General features: G+C 51.2%; 1 protein-coding gene across 6 annotated transcripts in view; it reads right to left on the bottom strand.

Moving 5' to 3' along the window:
• Window positions 1–19,119, bottom strand: part of LOC105495419 (signal induced proliferation associated 1 like 3) — a 310,011-nt gene that overhangs the window by 46,826 nt on the left and 244,066 nt on the right. For all 6 annotated transcript variants that reach the window (XM_071087643.1, XM_071087648.1, XM_071087644.1 and 3 more), the window contains 3 exons: window positions 12,036–12,163; window positions 2,753–2,871; window positions 209–636 (listed from right to left, as the gene is read on the bottom strand). In XM_071087643.1, coding sequence (XP_070943744.1) covers window positions 209–636; window positions 2,753–2,871; window positions 12,036–12,163 — 675 coding nt within the window. The remainder of the gene's footprint in view (window positions 1–208; window positions 637–2,752; window positions 2,872–12,035; window positions 12,164–19,119) is intronic.

Below are 19,119 nucleotides of genomic sequence, written 5' to 3'. Positions count from 1 at the left end.
TTTCCTTCCACCTGGGGTCCCTGAAGGCTGATGGATGGGCAATAAGGCAGAGGTCCATGAGCACCCCAATTCTGTCAGCAAACCAGTGACTAGGCGCATGCATCCGTGAGTGTGTTTCTGGGGAGGAGAACCCCACCATCAGGACCCTAGAAGTACAACTGGCAGAAGTGGAAAGTGGCCAGAACCCAGACTAGGTTCAAGAGCTTACCTGGGCTGCCTCGGTGGGTCTCGGCTGCCCCCTGCCAGTCCCGTGGGGGTGCTGGAGCCAGAGGAGTACAGCTTCGGTCGGTAGCCCTTGCTTTGGCCAGCAACTGTGGGGGCAGGGGAGACCTCCCGCCGCCTGTCTGTGTGGTGGGACCTCCCGGCGGCCTCGCGACCCCCGCCACAAAGGCCCATACTTCCAGGGGGCTTGTGTGGCTTGGCGGGCCGTGGAGCCTTGGCCAGGGACATGCAGCTGGGGCTGGAGGTGTAGAGGGTGGTGTCGATGCCACTGTCGCTGGAGCCACCCTTAGAGAGGGGGTCTTGCTCCGGCTCCAGGGGGTCCAGGGGGTCGAACCAGCGGTCGTCACTGTGGCTGCTGGATGCGTTGCTGGAGAGGGTGTTGCTGCTGGAATGACTTGAGTACTGAGGTTCTCCCTGAGGGGCAAGAGAAGCATGTCATTCCCAGACTCCAGGGCAGGGGCGCATCTTCCCTCGCTGGGTCCTCCCTCCGCCTGGGCCTGAACCCTGGGACCAGACAGCTTCAAATCCTGGCTTCTCATCTACTGGCTGTGTTACCTTGGGCAAGTGATTTAACGTCCCTTTGCCTCAGTTTCCACATCTGTACAGTGGAGGGTGATAGTAAGCCTGCCTAACGGGACTGCTCGGAGGAACAAATGACATCATGCACAGAACGTGCTTCCCACACCTCAGACTCAGAGAATTTAAGACTGAGCTCGGCACCATCTTCCCTGTCTCAGTGACTCCAGCCATGCTTTCAGCTGCCCCTGCCAAGAGCCGTGGACTCACCTTGACCCCGCTTTTGCTCTCACTCATGTCCAGCCCAACAGCAAACCCTGCTGCCTGCGTCCTCAACACAGATCCGGGACCTGTGACTTCCTGCTCCACGGCTCCGCCTGGTCCTGTCCGTGCCTGTCCTGTCCTCTCCCCGGGGCCAGTGCAGCAGCCTCCTCCCTGGTCTCTCTGCACCCTCATCCCCGTTTATTCCCCATGCGCAGCCAGTGGGAGGCTGGGAACACCTGAGTTACATTATGTCCCCCACCTGTGGCTCCATCTTACTCCAGGCACAAGTGAGAGTTCCCACCACGGCCCACGGGGCTTTGATGCTTGGGTCCTGGTTTCCGACGTCATCTCCCCTCCCTCCTGATCACGTTGCTGCAGCCATGGTGGCCCCCTTGCTGTTCTCTGAACACACTGGGCACTCCCCCTCAGGGCCTCTGCACCTGCTGCTCCCTCTGCCTGCAATGCTCTTCCCTGAGGGATCTTCGCGGGCTGCTCCTTCCTTCACTCCAGGTTTCTGCTCAAAGGTCACCCCCTCAAAGGCCCTCTCTGACCACGTCATCCTCGAGATGCAGTGCTTGTCACTCTCTCCCTTGGACTGTGCGTTTTCTTTTCATTCTTTTTTTTTTTTTTTTTGAGATGGAGTCTCGCTTTGTCGCCCAGGCTGGAGGGCAGTGGTGCAATCTCGGCTTACTGCAGCTTCCGCTTCCTGGGTTCAAGCTATTCTCATGCCTCAGCCTTCCAAGGAGCTGGGATTACAGGTGCCTGCCACCACACCTGGCTAATTTTTGTATTTTTAGTAGAGATGGGGTTTTATTAGGTTGCCCAGGCTGGTCTCGAACTCCTGACTACAGGTGATCTGTCCGCCTTGGCCTCCCAAAGTGCTGGGATTACAGGCGTGAGCCACCATGCCTAGCCTGCGCTTTTTCTTATACAACAGATCTGTTTATCTTCTTACTGCTTGCTGCCCCCACTGGGAAGTCAGCTTCCTGAGGACAGGGCTGGTCTGTCCTCTTCATCATCATGGTCCCAATGCCTGGAGTGTTGTAAGGGCTTGTCAAACACCCACTGAATGAATGGATACAAAGAGATTGCCAAGAGCCCCTGTAAACCATCTACTCCTCCTGGACACACAGGACTACATTTCCCAGGCTTCCTGGGACATGTAAGACTACATTTCCCAGCCTCCCTTGCAGTTAGGTGTGGCCACATGATGGAATGGAAGTGATTCATGCCATTTCCAGGCCTGGGCTAAAAAACACCTCCCACATGATCTTTTCTCTCACTCACCTCCACTGTTGGAAAGATGCAGGGACCTAGCAGAGGGCTTGGAACCTCTGCGGAAGAGCAGAGCCACAAGAGGGAGGGAGCCCGGGCTCTGAATCACCATGTGGATGGTGGGTAGATGCTCACTGAATACCTGCACTGTGCTGTTAAAGGAGAGGGAAATCCACTTCTACTGTATGAGGTCACTGAGATTCGGGGCTGTCTGTTACAGCAGCTGATTTACCATGACTGATGGAACAAAGAGGAAACTGCAGCTCGAGGAGGTAAGAGATTTGCCTAAGATGACTGCTGACGAGGGCTGGAGCCAGAATGTGAACCTGGTTGTTTCCAACTCCAGACCAAGTATTCAACTCCTCTGCTGAGTGGAAGGTGGCAGAGGTGGAGGATGTGCCCAAGTATGAAGCTCCCAGGCCACACCCAGGTAGGCCTGGCTCCCCCAGTGGGGCAGGGTGTTGCCCAGACTCACTTTGGAATGCCTGTTGGGGGAATCTTTGCCTGCTGCATCCTGCCTGGACGGGTGCTTGTTCCCGCTGCTTCCGGCTATGGCTGAGAGCCTGGCCTGGGCGGGCACATGCCACAAAGGCTCTGTAGGAAAACAGGAGACACACCAGTGGTTAGGAGTGACTCAGGCCAGGGCCTAAAGAATCCGGCCCCTCTGCCAGCCTGTCTGCTCATCCAGGGCATGACCCCATCAATTTATGCCTTGGAGTTCAACACTCAGTAACAGAGAATACATCTCAGCACATACTATGTGCCAGACACCGTTCTGAGAGCCTCACTGAAGCCGTACAATATCCCATTTCCCTCCATCCCTGTCACCCAGGCTAAAGTGCAATGGCATGATCATAGCTCACTATAACCTCAAACTCCTGGGTTGAAGCCATCCTCCCGCTTCAGCCTCCCAAGTAGCGAGGACTACAGGTGTGCATCACCATGCTTGGCTAATTTTTTTTTTTTTTTTTTCAGGTCTTGCTACAGCATCCAGGGTGGTCTTGAACTCCTGGCCTCAAGTGATCCTCCTGCCTCAGCCTCTCAAAGTGCTGGGATGATAGTGAGATGATAGGTGTGAGCCACCATGCCTGGCCTCCTTCACCCATTTTTCTATGAGTTTGACTATCTTTTTTTTTTTCTTTTTGAGATGGGGTCTCGCTCTGTCGCCCAGGCTGGAGTGCAGTGGTGTGATCTCAGCTCACTGCAACCTCCACCACCCAGGGTTCAAGTGATTCTCCTGTCTCAGCCTCCCAAGTAGCTGGAATTACAGGTGAGCACCACCATGCTCAGCTCATTGTTTTGTATTTTTAGCAGAGACAGGGTTTCATCATGTTGGCCAGGCTGGTCTTGAACTCCTGACCTCGTGATCCACCTGCCTTGGAAATTCTTTACATATGCAAGGTAGTAATCCTTTGTTGGTTATATGTACATAATTTTTTTTTTTTTTTTTGATACAGAATCTTGCTCTGGCACCCAGGCTAGAGCGCAGTGGTGTGATCTTGGCTCACTGCAACCTCCTGGGTCAAGCGATTCTCCTGCCTCAGCCTCCCGAGTAGCTGGGATTACAGGCACTGGCCACCACGCCCAGCTAATTTTTGTATTTTTAGTAGAGACGGGGTTTCACTGTCTTGGCCAGGCTGGTCTCGAATTCCTGACCTTGTGATCCACCCATCTCCATCTCCCAAAGTGCTGGGATTACAGGTGTGAGCCACTGTGCCCAGCCCATAACTTAAAAAAAAAAAAAAAAATGGAATCATAATAAACACTGTCCTACAACTTAATTTTTCACTTTGTAATATATCTATACTTGCTTTTCTCTTCATATCTTCACAATAGGTCTTCACATAATTGAACGTGATGTTACCCTAAGAGTATTGCACCAAGTGAATATACATCAATGACCTGCCAGTTTCCTACTGATGGATATTTACATTAGCTTCAACAGTCTTGCAATGGCCTTCCCTCTACATGCGACTTTGAGCAAGTGTAGGATTGTGTGTGGGACAGAGAGTTCTACTGGTGGAACTGCTGGTCCAAAGGTGAAGCGGGTTTAAGAGTAGCGGCTGCTGTGGATGTCAGGCAGGGCGCAGTGGCTCATGCCTGTAATCCCAGCACTTTGGGAGGCTGAGGCGGGTAGATCATGAGGTCAAGAGTTTGAGACCATCCTGTCCAACATGGTGAAAGCCCATCTCTACTAAAAAAAAAAAAAAAAAAAAAAAATTGCTGGGCGTGGTGGTGTGCACCTGTAGTCCCAGCTACTCAGGAGGCTGAGGCAAAAGAATTGCTTGAACCTGGGAGAAGGAGGCTGCAGTGAGCCAAGATCGCGCCCCTGTACTCCAGCCTGGTGACTGAGCAAGACTCTGTTTCCAAAAAAAAAAAAGAGTAGCAGCTGCTGTGGATGTCAACTGGTTTAACCTCTCCAGCCTAGTCAGTATGCCTGAACTGAGTATCTTGATGACCTTAAAAAAAATAATTGGCCAGGCGCCAAAATACAGGCTCATGCCTGTAATAACAGCACTTTGGGAAGCCAAGGTCAGGGGATCATTTGAGGTCAGGAGTTCAGGACCAGCCTGACCAACATGGTGAAACCCTGTCTCTCCTAAAAATATAAAAAAATTAGCTGGGTGTGATGGCACATGCCTGTAGTCCCAGCTACTTGGGAGGCTGAGGCAGGAGAATCACTTGAATCTGGGAGGTGGAGGTTGCAATGAGCCGAGATTGTGCCACTGCACTCCAGCTTGGGCAACAGAGCAAGACTCTGCCTCAAAAAAAAAAAAAAAAAAAAAAAAAAATATATATATATATATATATAGACCACCCCCAGTGGAGGGCATTTAGATATTATCTACGGAAATTACAAATGCACTAACTGAGAAGCTGAACGCTGGTGGTTTAACCCCAAAGCTGACTTTTGATCACTACGGTATTCAAGATCATTAACATAATGATAATTCCCATTAAGTGCGTGTTCTGTGTCAGGTGCTATCGCAAGCATTCTGCATATATCACCCTGATGTATCCTCCCAGTACCACTGTGAAGTGTGTATCAGGAGCATCTCCAATAGATGTGGAACAAGCCTCGGGGACGTTAAGCAGCTGGTCCAAGGTCACACAGTAGGAAAGGGCCAGGCAGGACGTGGGGCTCAGGCTGGCCTGGTTTAGCGCCCGTGCTGTCAAGCCCTGCCTCCTTCCTGGGTTTCACCAACAACAGCAATGCTGGCAGTGGTAGAGAGTGAGTGCCCAGTAGGAGGAGGCCTTGTTCTAATGATGGGCCGTGGACTTGGCCGGCATTATCTCATTGGACACCCCCCAAACTGCCCTGGAAGGAGAGACACCTAGGATGTCCACTACAGGAGTGGGACCTGAGGCTGACGGGGAGGAGGTCACTGCTGAGGCCGCACACCAAGCACATGCCCAACTCAGAACTGTCCACCAGGCCCTGTGGGACCCCTGAGCCCACAACCACAACACTGCCACCTCCGGTGCAAGCCCAGGGTACTCTAGGGCCCAGGTTCCTGCTGGGGAAGGTGGCCTGGGTGACCGGGCAGAGCACTCAGGGCCACTGCAGAGAATGACCTGGCTGGACGTCATCTAGTCTCAGTTGAGGGTGTCACTGCCTGTGTGGCTTTCACTGGGGAACCATGGATGCGAGAAAGTGGGGAGGCTGGCCTCTTTGTCCACCTGCCCTGCCTCCGTTGATGGTTTACCTCTTTGGGACATCTTTATATGACCAGAAGGTGCTGGTTCCCTGGGAGGCAGGCAGTCACGCTGGGAAACCACATTTATACAGAGCAGAGCCCATGGCAGTCACATCGGCCTCAAAAACCACAGACAACTCCAGCACTCTGCCTCTGGGCTGACCTCTGCCCCTGACTTGAGACTCGAACTCAGATGCCCTGCAGCATCTCCACTTGGGTATCTGTCGGGCACTCTCACCGAACATGGCTAAAGCCAAGGTCAAGGGCTGTACCTTCCCCCAAACCTGCGTCTCCCACGGTTTTCCTGCTCGGTTCATGGCTTCTCCTTTCAGCTGCTGTGGCCAAAACCCCTGTGGCATCCTTGACTTCTCTCATGCCCACAACTAGGCATCATCAGGAAATTTGGTTAACGCTGCCTTTATTTTATTTTATTTTTTTTTTGAGACGGAGTCTCACTCTGTCCCCCTTGCTGTAGTGCAGTGGCCGGATCTCAGCTCACTGCAAGCTCCGCCTCCCGGGTTCAGGCCATTCTCCTGCCTCAGCCTCCCGAGTAGCTGGGACTACAGGCGCCCGCCACCTTGCCCGGCTAGTTTTTTTGTATTTTTTAGTAGAGACGGGGTTTCACTGTGTTAGCCAGGATGGTCTCGATCTCCTGACCTCGTGATCCACCCGTCTCGGCCTCCCAAAGTGCTGGGATTACAGGCTTGAGCCACCGCGCCCGGCCTAACGCTGCCTTTAAAATACTATATCCAGAACCGCGTATCTCCCCCTTCCTCTGTCCCTACCTGGTCCTGCTCTCACCCCACCTGACAGTAATCTGTAGCCAGGGGGGCTCTGGGAACACCCGAGTCAGATCCTGCCCCTCCTCTGCACAGAAGACTGAGACCTGCGGCTCCTGTCCCACTCTCAGTACAGGACAATGGCCTCCCTGTGGCCCACGAGGCTCCACATACTCTGCCCCTGTTCCCTCCCTGACACATGGGCCTCGTCGCCACCACCTCAGGGTCTCCGATTAGCTGTTCACTTTCCCTGGAATGTTCTCATTCCCACTGACTTCTTCGCATTGTTCCAGCCTCACCTGAAATGTGATTTGCTCAGAGATGCCCCCCAAACCCTGTCAATGTCTTTCTGCAGGCTATGACAGTTTCCACGTTTTTGTTTGTTTGTTTGAGACAGAGACTTGCTCTGTTGCCCAGGCTGGAGTGCAGCAGCACAATCTCGGCTCACTGCAACCTCCGCCTCCCGGGTTCAAGTGATTCTCCTGCCTCAGCCTCCCGAGTAGCTGGGATTACAGGCACCTGCCACCCCATCCAGCGAATTTTTGTATTTTTAGTAGAGACGGGGTTTCACCATGTTAGCCAGGCTGCTCTCGAACTCCGGACCTCAAGTGATCCTCCTGCCTTGGCCTCCCAAAGTGCTGGGATTACAGGCGTGAGCCACCACGCCTGGCCTAGTTTCCACATTACACTCAGCATTACTGTTGATGTTTCATCATCATCGTGTCCCTGTTATTATCCAATTCTCCCACCAGACTGTCAGCTCCCAGAAGACAGAAAACATGCCTGCCGGGCTCACCCGGTATCCCTGGCGCCCAGCCTGGTGGCATCATCAGTTGAATGCATGCACAGGTGGAAGGCCAGCTTCCTCGCCATCCTGGCTGCCCCTGCATTCTCCTGCCCCAGCTCTGCCCTCAGCAGGCCCTGATCCTGGTTCTCTGGATCAGCCCTCAGTGACCTGCTGGCCTTCCTACCGCAACCTCGACATGCTGGGCAGGGGACAGCGTGAGAGATACGCTAAAACCCTGGGCCAGGCACAGTCTCAGGGCAGCCAGTGACCCTGGAGGCACCTTCCCAACCTGGGTGCTCTGAGGCCTGGGAAACGCTCACACTCTGTGGGTAAGGGGTTGTGGGTGGAGCTTACGGGGGGGTCCTGGGACCCAACAGGGCTCCGTTCATATCCCGCTTAGTGACCTGGGACAAGTGACAACCTTTCTGTGCCTCATCGTCCTCCTCTCTGACCAGGGGCAGTCGCAGTGCCTACTCTGGCGCGTTCCTGAGACGACTAAACACGAATGTATGTGCAGCGCTGCACACCGCACAGTCCACAAAACCGTGCGGCTGTTATTAGGATGGCTCACTCCATCGGGGCTGGGCAAACCCCCACATTTGCTGCGAAGCCTGATCCTTGCCATCTGTAGTGAACTACCTTTTTTTTTTTTTTTTTTTTTTTGAGACGGTGTTGCTCTGTCGCCCAGGCTACAGTGTAGTGGATCACGGCTCACTGCAGCCTCAAGCTGCAGCCATCCTTACCCCTCAGTCTCTTGAGCAGCTGGGACCATAGGTGCGCACTGCCACACCTAGCTATTTTTTTTTTTTGTAGAGGCAGAGTCCCGCTAGGTTGCCCAGGCTGGTTTCGAACTTCTAGCCTCAAGCAATCCTCCCACCTCAGCTTCCCAAAGTCCTAGGATTATAGGTGTGAGCCATTGTGCCCGACCTTTTTTCTGGGTCTTGAATACATTCTAGACCTCACAATGATTTCTTTTTTTATTTTTTAGACGGAGTCCTAGTCTGTCTCCGAGGAACGCAATGCGCGGTCTCAGCTCACTGCAACCTCTATCTCCTGGGTTCAGGCGATTCTCCTGCCTCAGCCTCCTGAGTAGCTGGGATTACAGGTGCATGCCAGCTAATTTTTGTATTTTTGGTAGAGGTGGGGTTTCATTATGTTGGTCAGGCTGGTCTTGAACTCCTGACCTCAAGTGATCCAGCTGCCTCTGCCTCCTAAAGTGCTGGGATTATAGGCGTGAGCCATCGCGCCCGGCCTCACGATGATTTCTAAACAGATTTCCCTGATCTGTGTGGGCGTGTGTGTGTGGCAGCAGCAACTTTAGGAGTCAACTATAACAAGGTCAAGGAAGTGAGTGGGGAGCCAAGCTCCAGGAGACGGAAGAGGGAAGGGAAGGGCAACAGTGAGTTTCTTATCTGGGGCCCATGGTGTATGCGGGAGACATTTCCTCCCCATTTTGTACTTTGGTGTGTAATAAAATAGCCAAGCAACACTTTTCTCTTTTTCTGAACTTGGTGAGGAAAAAGGAAAAAAGGGATCCAAATCTATCTGTCTTGGAGCAAAGATGACAGAATTAGGGGCAGTGACAGGCATGATTAAGTGTGCTGAGGACAGGAGCAAACCACGCACGCCCTGGAGGCAGCAAAGAGGCTGAGGCCCCAGCAGTTCTACCTGCTTCCCTGAAGCCCAACCGCTGTCTCTGGTTTGTTTTTTGTTTTTTTTTTTTGAGACAGAGTTTCTCTCTCGTTACCCAGGCTGGAGTGCAATGGCACGATCTCAGCTCACTGCAACCTCTGCCTCCCTGGTTCAAGTGATTCTCCTGCCTAAGCCTCCCGAGTAGCTGGGATTACAGGCATGCACCATCACACCTGGCTAATTTTCGTATTTTTAGTAGAGACGGGGTTTCACCAAGTTGGCCAGGCTGGTCTCAAACTCCCGACCTCAGGTGATCCGCGCCCCCCTCGGCCTTCCAAAGTGCTGGGATTATAGGTGTGACATTGTCTCTGGTTTAAGAGAACCATGGGCTGAGACACTAAGGAATTCTCCAGGCCACAAATCTTGGGGCATGCAGCCTCTTCCATACCCCGCAGCAGCTGGGAGAGCTGGTGTGCTGATGGGGTCAGCTCTGCCAGCTGCCTGGAAATTCTCAAACACTCCCTAAGAGGACATCTCCACCCCTCCCACTCTGACGTCACCGCTTTCTAACATTGCTTATTTGTTTGCTTCCTTCTGAATCCATCTTGCCCATTCAACTGCTAGTTCTCAGACTTCAAAGGGGCTACAGGTTTGTTCTATGGAATTATGTTTAAAATATTCATCTGAGTAGTTCACAACTTGATTAATAATGGGGAAGAAACATTGAGAAGATGCTCAATCTCAGCAGTCTTCAGAAAAACGCAAATTACAAACACAATGTCAGCCAGGTGCGGTGGCTCTTGCCTGTAATCCCAGCACCACTTTGGGAGGCCGAGGTAGGAGGATCACTTGAGCCCAGGAGTTCAAGACCAGCCTGGGCAACTTGGCAAGACCTTGTCTCTACAAAAAATGTTTTTAAAAAATAATAAATAAAACCACAATGTGATGGCACCACCTGCCCATTGGAATAAATGAAACACAGAGGCTGGTGAGGGCATAGAGCAACTAGAACTCTCACATGTTGCTGGACAGAGTATAAGATGCTTTGTCATTTTGGGAAACAGTTTGGCACGTTCTTATAAAGTTAAACATACTGGCCCTGTGCGGTGGCTCACACCTGTAATCTCAGCACTTTGGGAGGCTGAGGCGGGTGGATCACTTGAGGTCAGGAGTTCAAGACCAGCCTGGGCAACATGTTGAAACCCTGTCTCTATTAAAAATACAAAATTAGACGGGAGTGGTGGCGCATGCCTGTGGTTTCAGCTACTCGGGAGGCTGAGGCAGGAGAATCGCTTGAGCCTGGGAGGCGGAGGTTGCAGTGAGCTGAGATTGCGCCACCGCACTCCAGCTTGGGCAACAGAGTGAGACTGTCTCAAAAAAATAAATAATAATACAATAAAATAAAATAAAAAAGTTAAACATATGACCTAGAAATTTCACTCCCAGGTGTATACCCTACAGAAATGTGAGCATATGTTCATCAAAAGACAGGCACAAGAATGTTCCCAGCAACACTGCTCTAGGCAGTCCCAACTGTAAACAACCCAAATGTCTATCAACACCAGGATGTGGCAATACATTGTGCCTCATTCAGACAACCGGGGATACCGCTCAGATACTGCGATACACTGTGCATTCACAGGGCTGGCTGTCACCAGTGTAACACTGAGTGACAGAAACCAGACACACATACACAAAATAGACACAGTGTGATTCTGTATTCCATGAAATTCAAAACCAGGCAAAGCTCAGGCTATGAGAAGTAGGACAGGGTTCCTTTGGGGATACTAACTGGGAGGGGAATGGGCGTTTGGGGAGGCTAGCCATGTTCTGTTTCCCGCCTGGGTGTGTCCACTCTGTGATAGATTATCAGGCTATGCACTCATCATGTGGGCTCTTCTCTTTTCTTTTTTTGAGACAGAGTCTTGCTCTGTCGCTCAGGCTGGAGTGCATCAATCTCGGCTCAATGCAACCTCTATCTCCTAGGTTCAAGCAATTCTCCTGCCTCAGCCTCCCCAGTAGCTGGGATTACAGGCATGTACCACCACACCTGGCTAATTTTTGTATTTTTAGTAGAGACAGAGTTTCACCATGTTGGTCAGGCTGGCCTCGAACTCCTGACCTCAAATGATCCACCTGCCTTGGCCTGGCCTCTTTTTTATGAGAAAGTCTTGCTTTGTCACCCAGGCTGGAGTGCAGTGGCATGATCTCGGCTCACTGCAACCTCCGCCTTCCAGGTTCAAGCGATTCTCCTGCCTCAGCCTCCCGAGTAGCTGGGACTACAGGCACGTGCCACCATGCCCGGGTAGTTTTTGTATTTTCAGTAGAGATAGGGTTTCACCATGTTGGCCAGGCTGGTCTCGAACTGCTGACCTCAGAAGATCCTCCCACCTGGGCCTCCTAAAGCGCTGGGATTATAGGCGTGAGCCCCTGCGCCCAGCCATGTAGGTTCTTAACATGTGCTGTATGTCCATAAAAATTGAAAACAACATAGGAGGGTTTATGTAATGAAAAGCCACAGGACGCAGTCAGTCCTGCTCCTGAGAGCATCATGCTTAATCTTTTTCAGCTACCTTCCCTGGTGGCTCCCAGCTCTGTGTCACACAGCTGCACGCTGGCTCCAGCCTTATCAGCGGGAGCAGACGAAACCTGCCGATGCCTCATCTGGACGGATAAGGATCTTGCTCCCTGGTTTCGCTGCTCTCCTGGGTGCCCTCTCTAGTCTTACACGTGGCGCTTACAGCTTTCTTTCGTGTTTTATCTGTCACTGACAGGAGGGGGAGTGTCGCCTGTCAAGCTCTAAGTAAGAGGTCCTGTGGAGTGAGGTGGGCGGGTGGGCACAGTAGCTGGTGGGGGCCCTACCTGGCTTCTGGCGTTCCATGGTGCTCTCCTGGCTTGTCAGGCCGCCGGAAGAGGAGTCGCCGCTGGACATCCCATCGTGGCTGAAGTGGGGATCAAGAGATAGCAGGGGGTGTGGGGCAGCCGTGTACCTGCAGGGGACGAGAGGAGACGTGCCCAGGGTGAAAGACCAGCCTGTGTCGAAAACCACCTGAGCCTCAGCCTTGCTTGCCAGTGGGGTTTTAGACACATGGGAGGCTCCGCCGTGGATGACAGAGAGAAAGCTGTTAGCAAGGCTGGATGAGTAAGCCTGGAAACGTGCTATTAGCTGCGGGTCCAGGATGAGAGTCTCGCCTGGGAAGCCTGCCAGGGAGCTGGTGGTGGTGGGGCAAGGCGGGTTCCTCGGGGAAGGAGGGGGCAGAGGCCGCTTGGGCCGACAGCCCTACCCCTGGGCTCCTCTCAGGGGTCCTGTTTTCTGGCTGTGACATGGGGTGAACGTCCCCAGCAGCTACAGCCCCAGGCTTATCTCGGGCTGCCTTGCTTTCTGATAGAGACAGCAGGCTAGGGAAGCACTCATGGGTGCAGCAGGCCCTGAGTTGGGCAATTGGGGCTTCAGACCTCACCATGGCCTCTTGCTTAGACAGATGCAGCCACTTCCTAGCCCCAAGCCTCAGTTTCCTTAGCTGTCAAGAGGCAATAACAGTAAGCCCTTCTCAGGACTGAAGGATGCCCCGTCATGCCCAGTGTTTAGCCATGGGCTGACTCCTGACACATGGTAAGTTGGGACACCTGGTTGATGGGCTAGAACTCTGCCTGTTCTACCATGGTCAGTTCACGAGGTAACATTTTCTACCTCATAGGGTTGGGGAGTGGATGGAATAAAGTTATCCCCTAGACAGAGGTCCTCCTGAAGGCCGGCTTCACACACTCACAGGCAAGGCTAGGATTTAAGGGAGGTGGTGGTAGAAGGCTCTCACTGTGCCCTCATGTCCCAGTGGCATTCTTTTTTTTTTTTTTGAAACGGGGTCTCGCTCTGTCAACCAGGCTGGAGTGCAGTGGCATAATCTCAGCTCACTGCAACCTCTGCCTCCCAGCTCAAGCGATCCTCCCAACTCAGCCTCCTTAGTAGCTGGTACTATAGGTGCATGTTACCATGCCTGGCTAATTTTTAGTATTTTTTGTAGAGATGGGTTTCACTACGTTGCCCAGGCTGGTCTCGAACTCCTGGGCCCAAGCTATCTGCCTACTTCAGCTTCCCAAAGCGCTGGGACTACAGGTGTGAACCATCACGCCCAGCCCCAGCGGCCCTGTCTACAACCATGGGGTGAATCTTGTAGACACTTCCTAATGTCCAGTCCTCCCTGGATCACAGTCGGTTGTGGTAGAAAGTCTTCTCCCTGCCTCAGGTTGGTTCAGAGACAGGCCTGTGACACAATTTTGACTGATGAGACATGAAGGGAGGTCAGAGTTATTAAGACGCCCACAAAACATTTCCAGTTCTCCACTTCCAAGCAGGTGGCAGGACACACTTCTGGGTCCCTTGAGACTGGCTGAATGGAGTTATGTGACCAGCGCTCGTAGCTGAGCTGTCAGGGAAGTGACTGGGAGTTGCTGGCTGCCTGGGGAGCCTGGGTCCTGAGAGGTCCCTGCCAACCAGCAGTGGAACTGAGGAGGGGCCGAGAAATAAACTTTGCTGATTTAAGCCACAGAGACTTTCAGGTGTCTGTTACCCAGCACCGTCTGACTGAAACGGGGTAAGTCTGCCCAGAGGCTTCTGGGAAATCTCCTTGCTCCTAAGAGGGATGACAAGAAAAGATGGCCTTTCTTTGCCCTCCAGATGCTGCTGGGTCCAGACTTAACATCACAAGCTGCGGCTGCCGTCCTGCTACCAGCCTGCAGGTGAGGCCCACTCTGATGGTGGAAGAGATGAGGCAGAAGGAATCTGGCCCTTGATAATGTGGTCAAGAAGCTGGGTTCACCCTCCCTGGAACCTGCCCTGCTCCTTAACTTCCTTTTCTGTGAGATAACAAATTCCTACAATGTTTGAGCCAAAGTTTGGTTGCTTCAGTCAGAAGTACCTCACTGACACAGGCCCTGTGCTCTGGGGGAGTTACTGAGCCTCGATTAGTAATGTTGATATTAGCCAGGCGTGGTGGCTCACGCCTGTAATCCCAGCACTTTGGGAGGCCAAGGCAGGTGGATCACTAGAGCTCAGGAGTTTGAGACCAGCCTGGCCAATATGGCAAAACCCCGTCTCTACTAAAAATACAAAAATTAGCCAGGTGTGGTGGTGTGTGCCTGTGATGTCCCAGCTACTTGGGAGGCTGAGGCAGGAGAATCACTTGAACCTGGGAGGCGGAGGTTGCAGGTTGCAATGAGCCAAGATTGTGCCACTGTGCTCCAGCCTGGACGACAGAGTGAGAGTCCATTTCAAAAAAAAAAAAAAAAAACCAACAAAAAAAAGTGTTGATATTGCAATTCCCTGGTTGGCTCCTGGCACCTGTACTTTCAACTTGGGAGGATCTGGCAGGGGGAGGTGAGGTCATAAACTGGGATCCCCCAAGATGCCAAAGAGAAAGTAATTGACTTATTCAGGGTCATCCTGCCAGCTCAAAGCCAGGACTGTCTCTACAGAGACCCAGCTCTAACCCCCTGGCTTCAATGCCCTGAGCACAGTAGAGGGGTGTTTCAAGGAGCACTGCACTCTCTGAAAACTCAACTCTACTCACTTGCCAGGAAAAAACACACCATCCTCCTTGCCCTCAACCAGACCTTGACCTCTGACACTTCCAGGAGAGGAAGACAGAGCCCAAACACAGGATGTACAAAACGTGAATTCTTACTTTTCTCAAAGTCTGAGGGCCCAGCTTCCAGCAATCAAAGGGGTTTTACAAAAGCAACTTTGACTATAAGCAATCTTCACCTTACTAGCTGACTTCACACCTGGCTAGCTGCCTGGTAAAATGTGGCTCCATCCTTGCTGGAGATCAGAGTGTTGATGCACTTACTCAGTTTTCCCAAAAAGTCACTGTGAAATCCTCGGCACTCAGGAAAAATGGCTAGGATGAGCCCGGGGAGAGCGGAAAGTCTGAGTGGCAGACGCTGCAGGCTGCTCCCCATGACTAGCCTCTCCTTCCTCCTTGGTAACAGAATCCCAACTGTATCTGGGGCAGCAATGAGACTGGATCACCAGACTACATGTCCCAGGACCCCTTGCAGCTCTGGCCAATGAGATAAAAGTGGAGGCGCCACACGTGACTTCCAGCCTCGAAGCCTCCTCACCAGTGTGCTGCGGGTGCCTTTGCCTCACCACCTCCTCAAGGCTACAGCTTGAACAGCCACCTTGAACCAGGAGGCAAAAGGCCAAGGACAGCGATACATCAAGGAGGAGGTGCCTGGTTTCCCTTCAATGTGGGGAAAGAAACAATCTTGTCAGAACCACTATTTTGTATACTATGCAGCTAAACCTAATCGATAGACCCTCCTCTTTCGTCAGGCATATTTGACCTTGTTTCATCTCTCAGCTCCTCTCCCCAATCAGACAACCTGTACTTTATCCAACCATGTACTTCTCTTGCTAACAAGACTTTTGGTTTTTTGAGACGGAGTCTTGCCCTTTTGCTTAGGTTGGAGGGCAGCAGTGACGCGAACTTCCGCTTCCAGGGTTCAAGCGATATTCTCTTGCCTCAGCCTCCCAAGGGAAGACAGGCACGCGCCAAGATGCCAAGCTGTTTTTTGTATTTTTAGTAGAGATGGGGTTTCCCCATATTGGCCAGGCTGGTCTCAAACTCCTCAAGTGATCTGCCTGCAACTGCCCACCTCGGCCTCCCAAAGTGCTGGGATTATAGGTGTGAGCCACTGTGCCCCACCCAACTAACAAGACTTTTTATCATTCCAGTGCAAACTGACCTGTGTTGGCCATTCATTGGGATGCTGAACATATCCCATTTGGGACCATGTCTATCACTATCCAATTTTGGTCAAACTGATTGGAAATCGGGACATCCCAGCATCTCATCACATACAGCTCTGGGGAAACATCTCTGGCAGTACAGAAGATAAAATTGTTGTCTTTAACCTCATCTGAGTAATTTTAAAGTAATTATCTCTTCCTGGAAGATAACTCACTTTATAGATAAAAGGTTTGGGGTTTTGGGAGGAGCTGACTAGCTGTGGTTTCAGGTGTCTCCACGCAGAAGCTGGAGGTACTAACTCTGGGGAGGCACCTTACGGGGAGCAGGGTTGGGCTATGGGATGCCGGCTTGAGCTTCCCTTTTGGCCATAGAGGAAAGCACCAAGATAGACAGGACTGTGGGCAGGAGCCTCACAGGGCAGAGCTCCTGCCTGCTCTGTCAGTCTCACACACCAACCGATGGAACAATAGACAGGTAAATGACAGGATGCCTGGGCAAAATGATGGTCAGATGATGTAGCCTTGTTGGCTGCCACCCCAGCAGTCATCACCTTCTCTGTTCCTGCTTGCCCAGATTCCACTCTGGCAGCCAGCCCTCTGTCAACGTGACTTGAGTAAATCCTGACAGTTAACACAGCCACAGGGGTGCAATGTAACCTTGCCAGGGGTTGAGGGGTGGGCAAGTGATCCAGTTCCTTCCTTCCTTTTTTTTTTTTTTTTTTTTTGAGACAGAGTCTTGTTCTGTCACCCAGGCTAGAGTGCAGTGGCATGATCTCAGCTCACTGCAACCTCCGCCTCCCGGGTTCAAGTGATTCTCCTGCCTCAGCCTCCTGAGTAGCTGGGACTACAGGCACCTGCCACCACGCCCAGGCTAACTTTTGTATTTTTAGTACAGACGGGGTTTCACCATCTTGGCCAGGCTGGTCTCAAACTCTTGACCTCGTGATCCACCCACCTCGGCCTCCCAAAGTGCTAGGATTACAGGCTTGAGCCACGGAGCCCAGCCCCTTCCCTCTTAATTAATTAATTATTTTGGGACAGAGTCTCAGTCTGTCACCCAGGCTGGAGTGCAATGTAGCACACCTGGCTCACTGAAGCCTTGACAGCCTGGGCCCAAGCAATCCTCCCACCTCAGCCTCCCAAAGTGCTGTCAGGGTCAGCCCTCTGGAACCATAGTCCTGGGTTCTCATCTTGGCTCTGTTACATCCTGGCAGAGTGACCTTAGCCAAGTGAATTCACCTCACTGAGCTATAGTTTTCCCTCCGTAAAATGAGGGTAATTAAACTACCCACCTCAAGGAGTTGCTGGGAGGAGTCGCTGAGATCATGAATAGAGATCAATGGAACTCAGAAACAGATCCACACAAGGATATCCAATTAATTCTGCACTCCCCCATTTTTGCCTTAAGGAACAAAAGCACTTTTTGCCTTAAGGAACAAAAGCAGTACAGTGGAGTGGGGATAACCTTTTCAATAAATAGCGCTGGAGTAAATCAGACAACCATAGGCAATCAAGGAACCTCAACCTAAACCTCTCACCTTATACAAAAATAAAAACAAACTCAAAATGGATCATGGACTTAAATGTAAAGCAGTAAAACTTCCAGAAAAAAACATGAGAAAATCTTTAGGACCTAGCACTGAGCAGAATTCTTAGACAACACCAAAAACCTGATCCATAAAATTAAAAAAAAAAAAAAAAAAAGATAATTTGAGCCTTATCAAAATAAAAAAACTTACGCCGGGTGTGGTGGCTCATGCCTGTAATCCCAGCACTTTGGGAGGCCAAGGCAGGAGGATCACTTTAGCCCAGGAGTTTGAGACCAGCCTGGCCAACATGGCGAAACCCTGTCTCTACTAAAAATACAAAAACTAGCTGGAAGGGTTGTGCGTACCTGTAATCCCAGCTTCATGGGAGGTTGAGGCATGAGAATCGCTTGAACCTGGGAGGCAGAAGTTGCAGTGAGCCGAGATGGCACCACTGCACTCCAGCCTGGGCAACAGAGCAAGACTTCGTCTCAAAAAATAAATAACTAGGCCGGGCGCGGTGGCTCAAGCCTGTAATCCCAGCACTTTGGGAGGCCGAGGCGGGTGGATCACGAGGTCAGGAGATCGAGACTATCCTGGCTAACATGGTGAAACCCCGTCTCTACTAAAAATACAAAAAAAAAAAAAAAAAAAAAAAAAAAAAAACAACTAGCCGGGCGTGGTGGCGGGCGCCTGTAGTCTCAGCTACTTGGGAGGCTGAGGCGGGAGAATGGCGTGAACCCGGGAGGCGGAGCTTGCAGTGAGCCGAGATCACACCACTGCACTCCAGCCTGGGAGACACAGCGAGACTCCGTCTCAAAAAAAAAAAACAAAAAAAACAAAACTTTTGTTCTGTGAAAGACCCTGTAAAAAAGACAAACTAAAGGCTGGGAGGAAACATTTGCAAATCGCATATCTGACGAAGGACTTGTATTTAGAACGTCCAAAGAACTCTCAGACACTGAACACCATTGCATCCAATTAGAAGACGCACAAAAGACACACACAGGCACTTCACTGAAGAGGATACAGGATTGGCAAGTAAGGCGTGAAAAGGTGTTCAACATCCTTAGCCATTAGGAACATGCAAATTAAAATCACAGTGAGATATCACTGCACACCTATCAAAATAGCTAAAATGAGAAACAGTGACAACGCCAAATGTGAGGATGTGGAGACCCGGATCACTCACGCTCTGCTGGTGGGAATGTAAAATGATACAGACACTCTGGAAAACAGTTTGGCAGTTCCTTTTCAAACTAAAAATGGACTTACCATACGGTAAGCAATTGTACTCCTGGGCATTTATCCCAGAGAAATGAAAACTTATTTGCATGCAGAAACCTGTATGCCTGAATGTACATGTTCACCACATGAATATTTATAATAGCCAAAACTCGGAAACTACCCAAATGTCTTTCTTTTTAAATTTTTTAAAAAATATATTTTTAATATTTAAAAAAACTTCATTTCAACCCAGGAGCATAGATTCAAAGTGCCCTGAATATGCACTCCCCCAAATGTCTTTTGATGGGTGAGTGGTTAAACTGTGGTATAGGGTGAGTGGTTAAACTGTGGTATATCCAGACCACGGAATAAACAGCATAATGAATGAACCAGAGACTCGCGATAACGTGGATGAACATTAAGGATATTCTGCTGAGTGAAA

Source organism: Macaca nemestrina, chromosome 20 (genome assembly GCF_043159975.1).
Source record: "Macaca nemestrina isolate mMacNem1 chromosome 20, mMacNem.hap1, whole genome shotgun sequence".
NCBI classification, from domain to species: Eukaryota; Metazoa; Chordata; class Mammalia; order Primates; family Cercopithecidae; genus Macaca; species Macaca nemestrina.
This window is presented reverse-complemented; position numbering and strand designations above follow the sequence as displayed.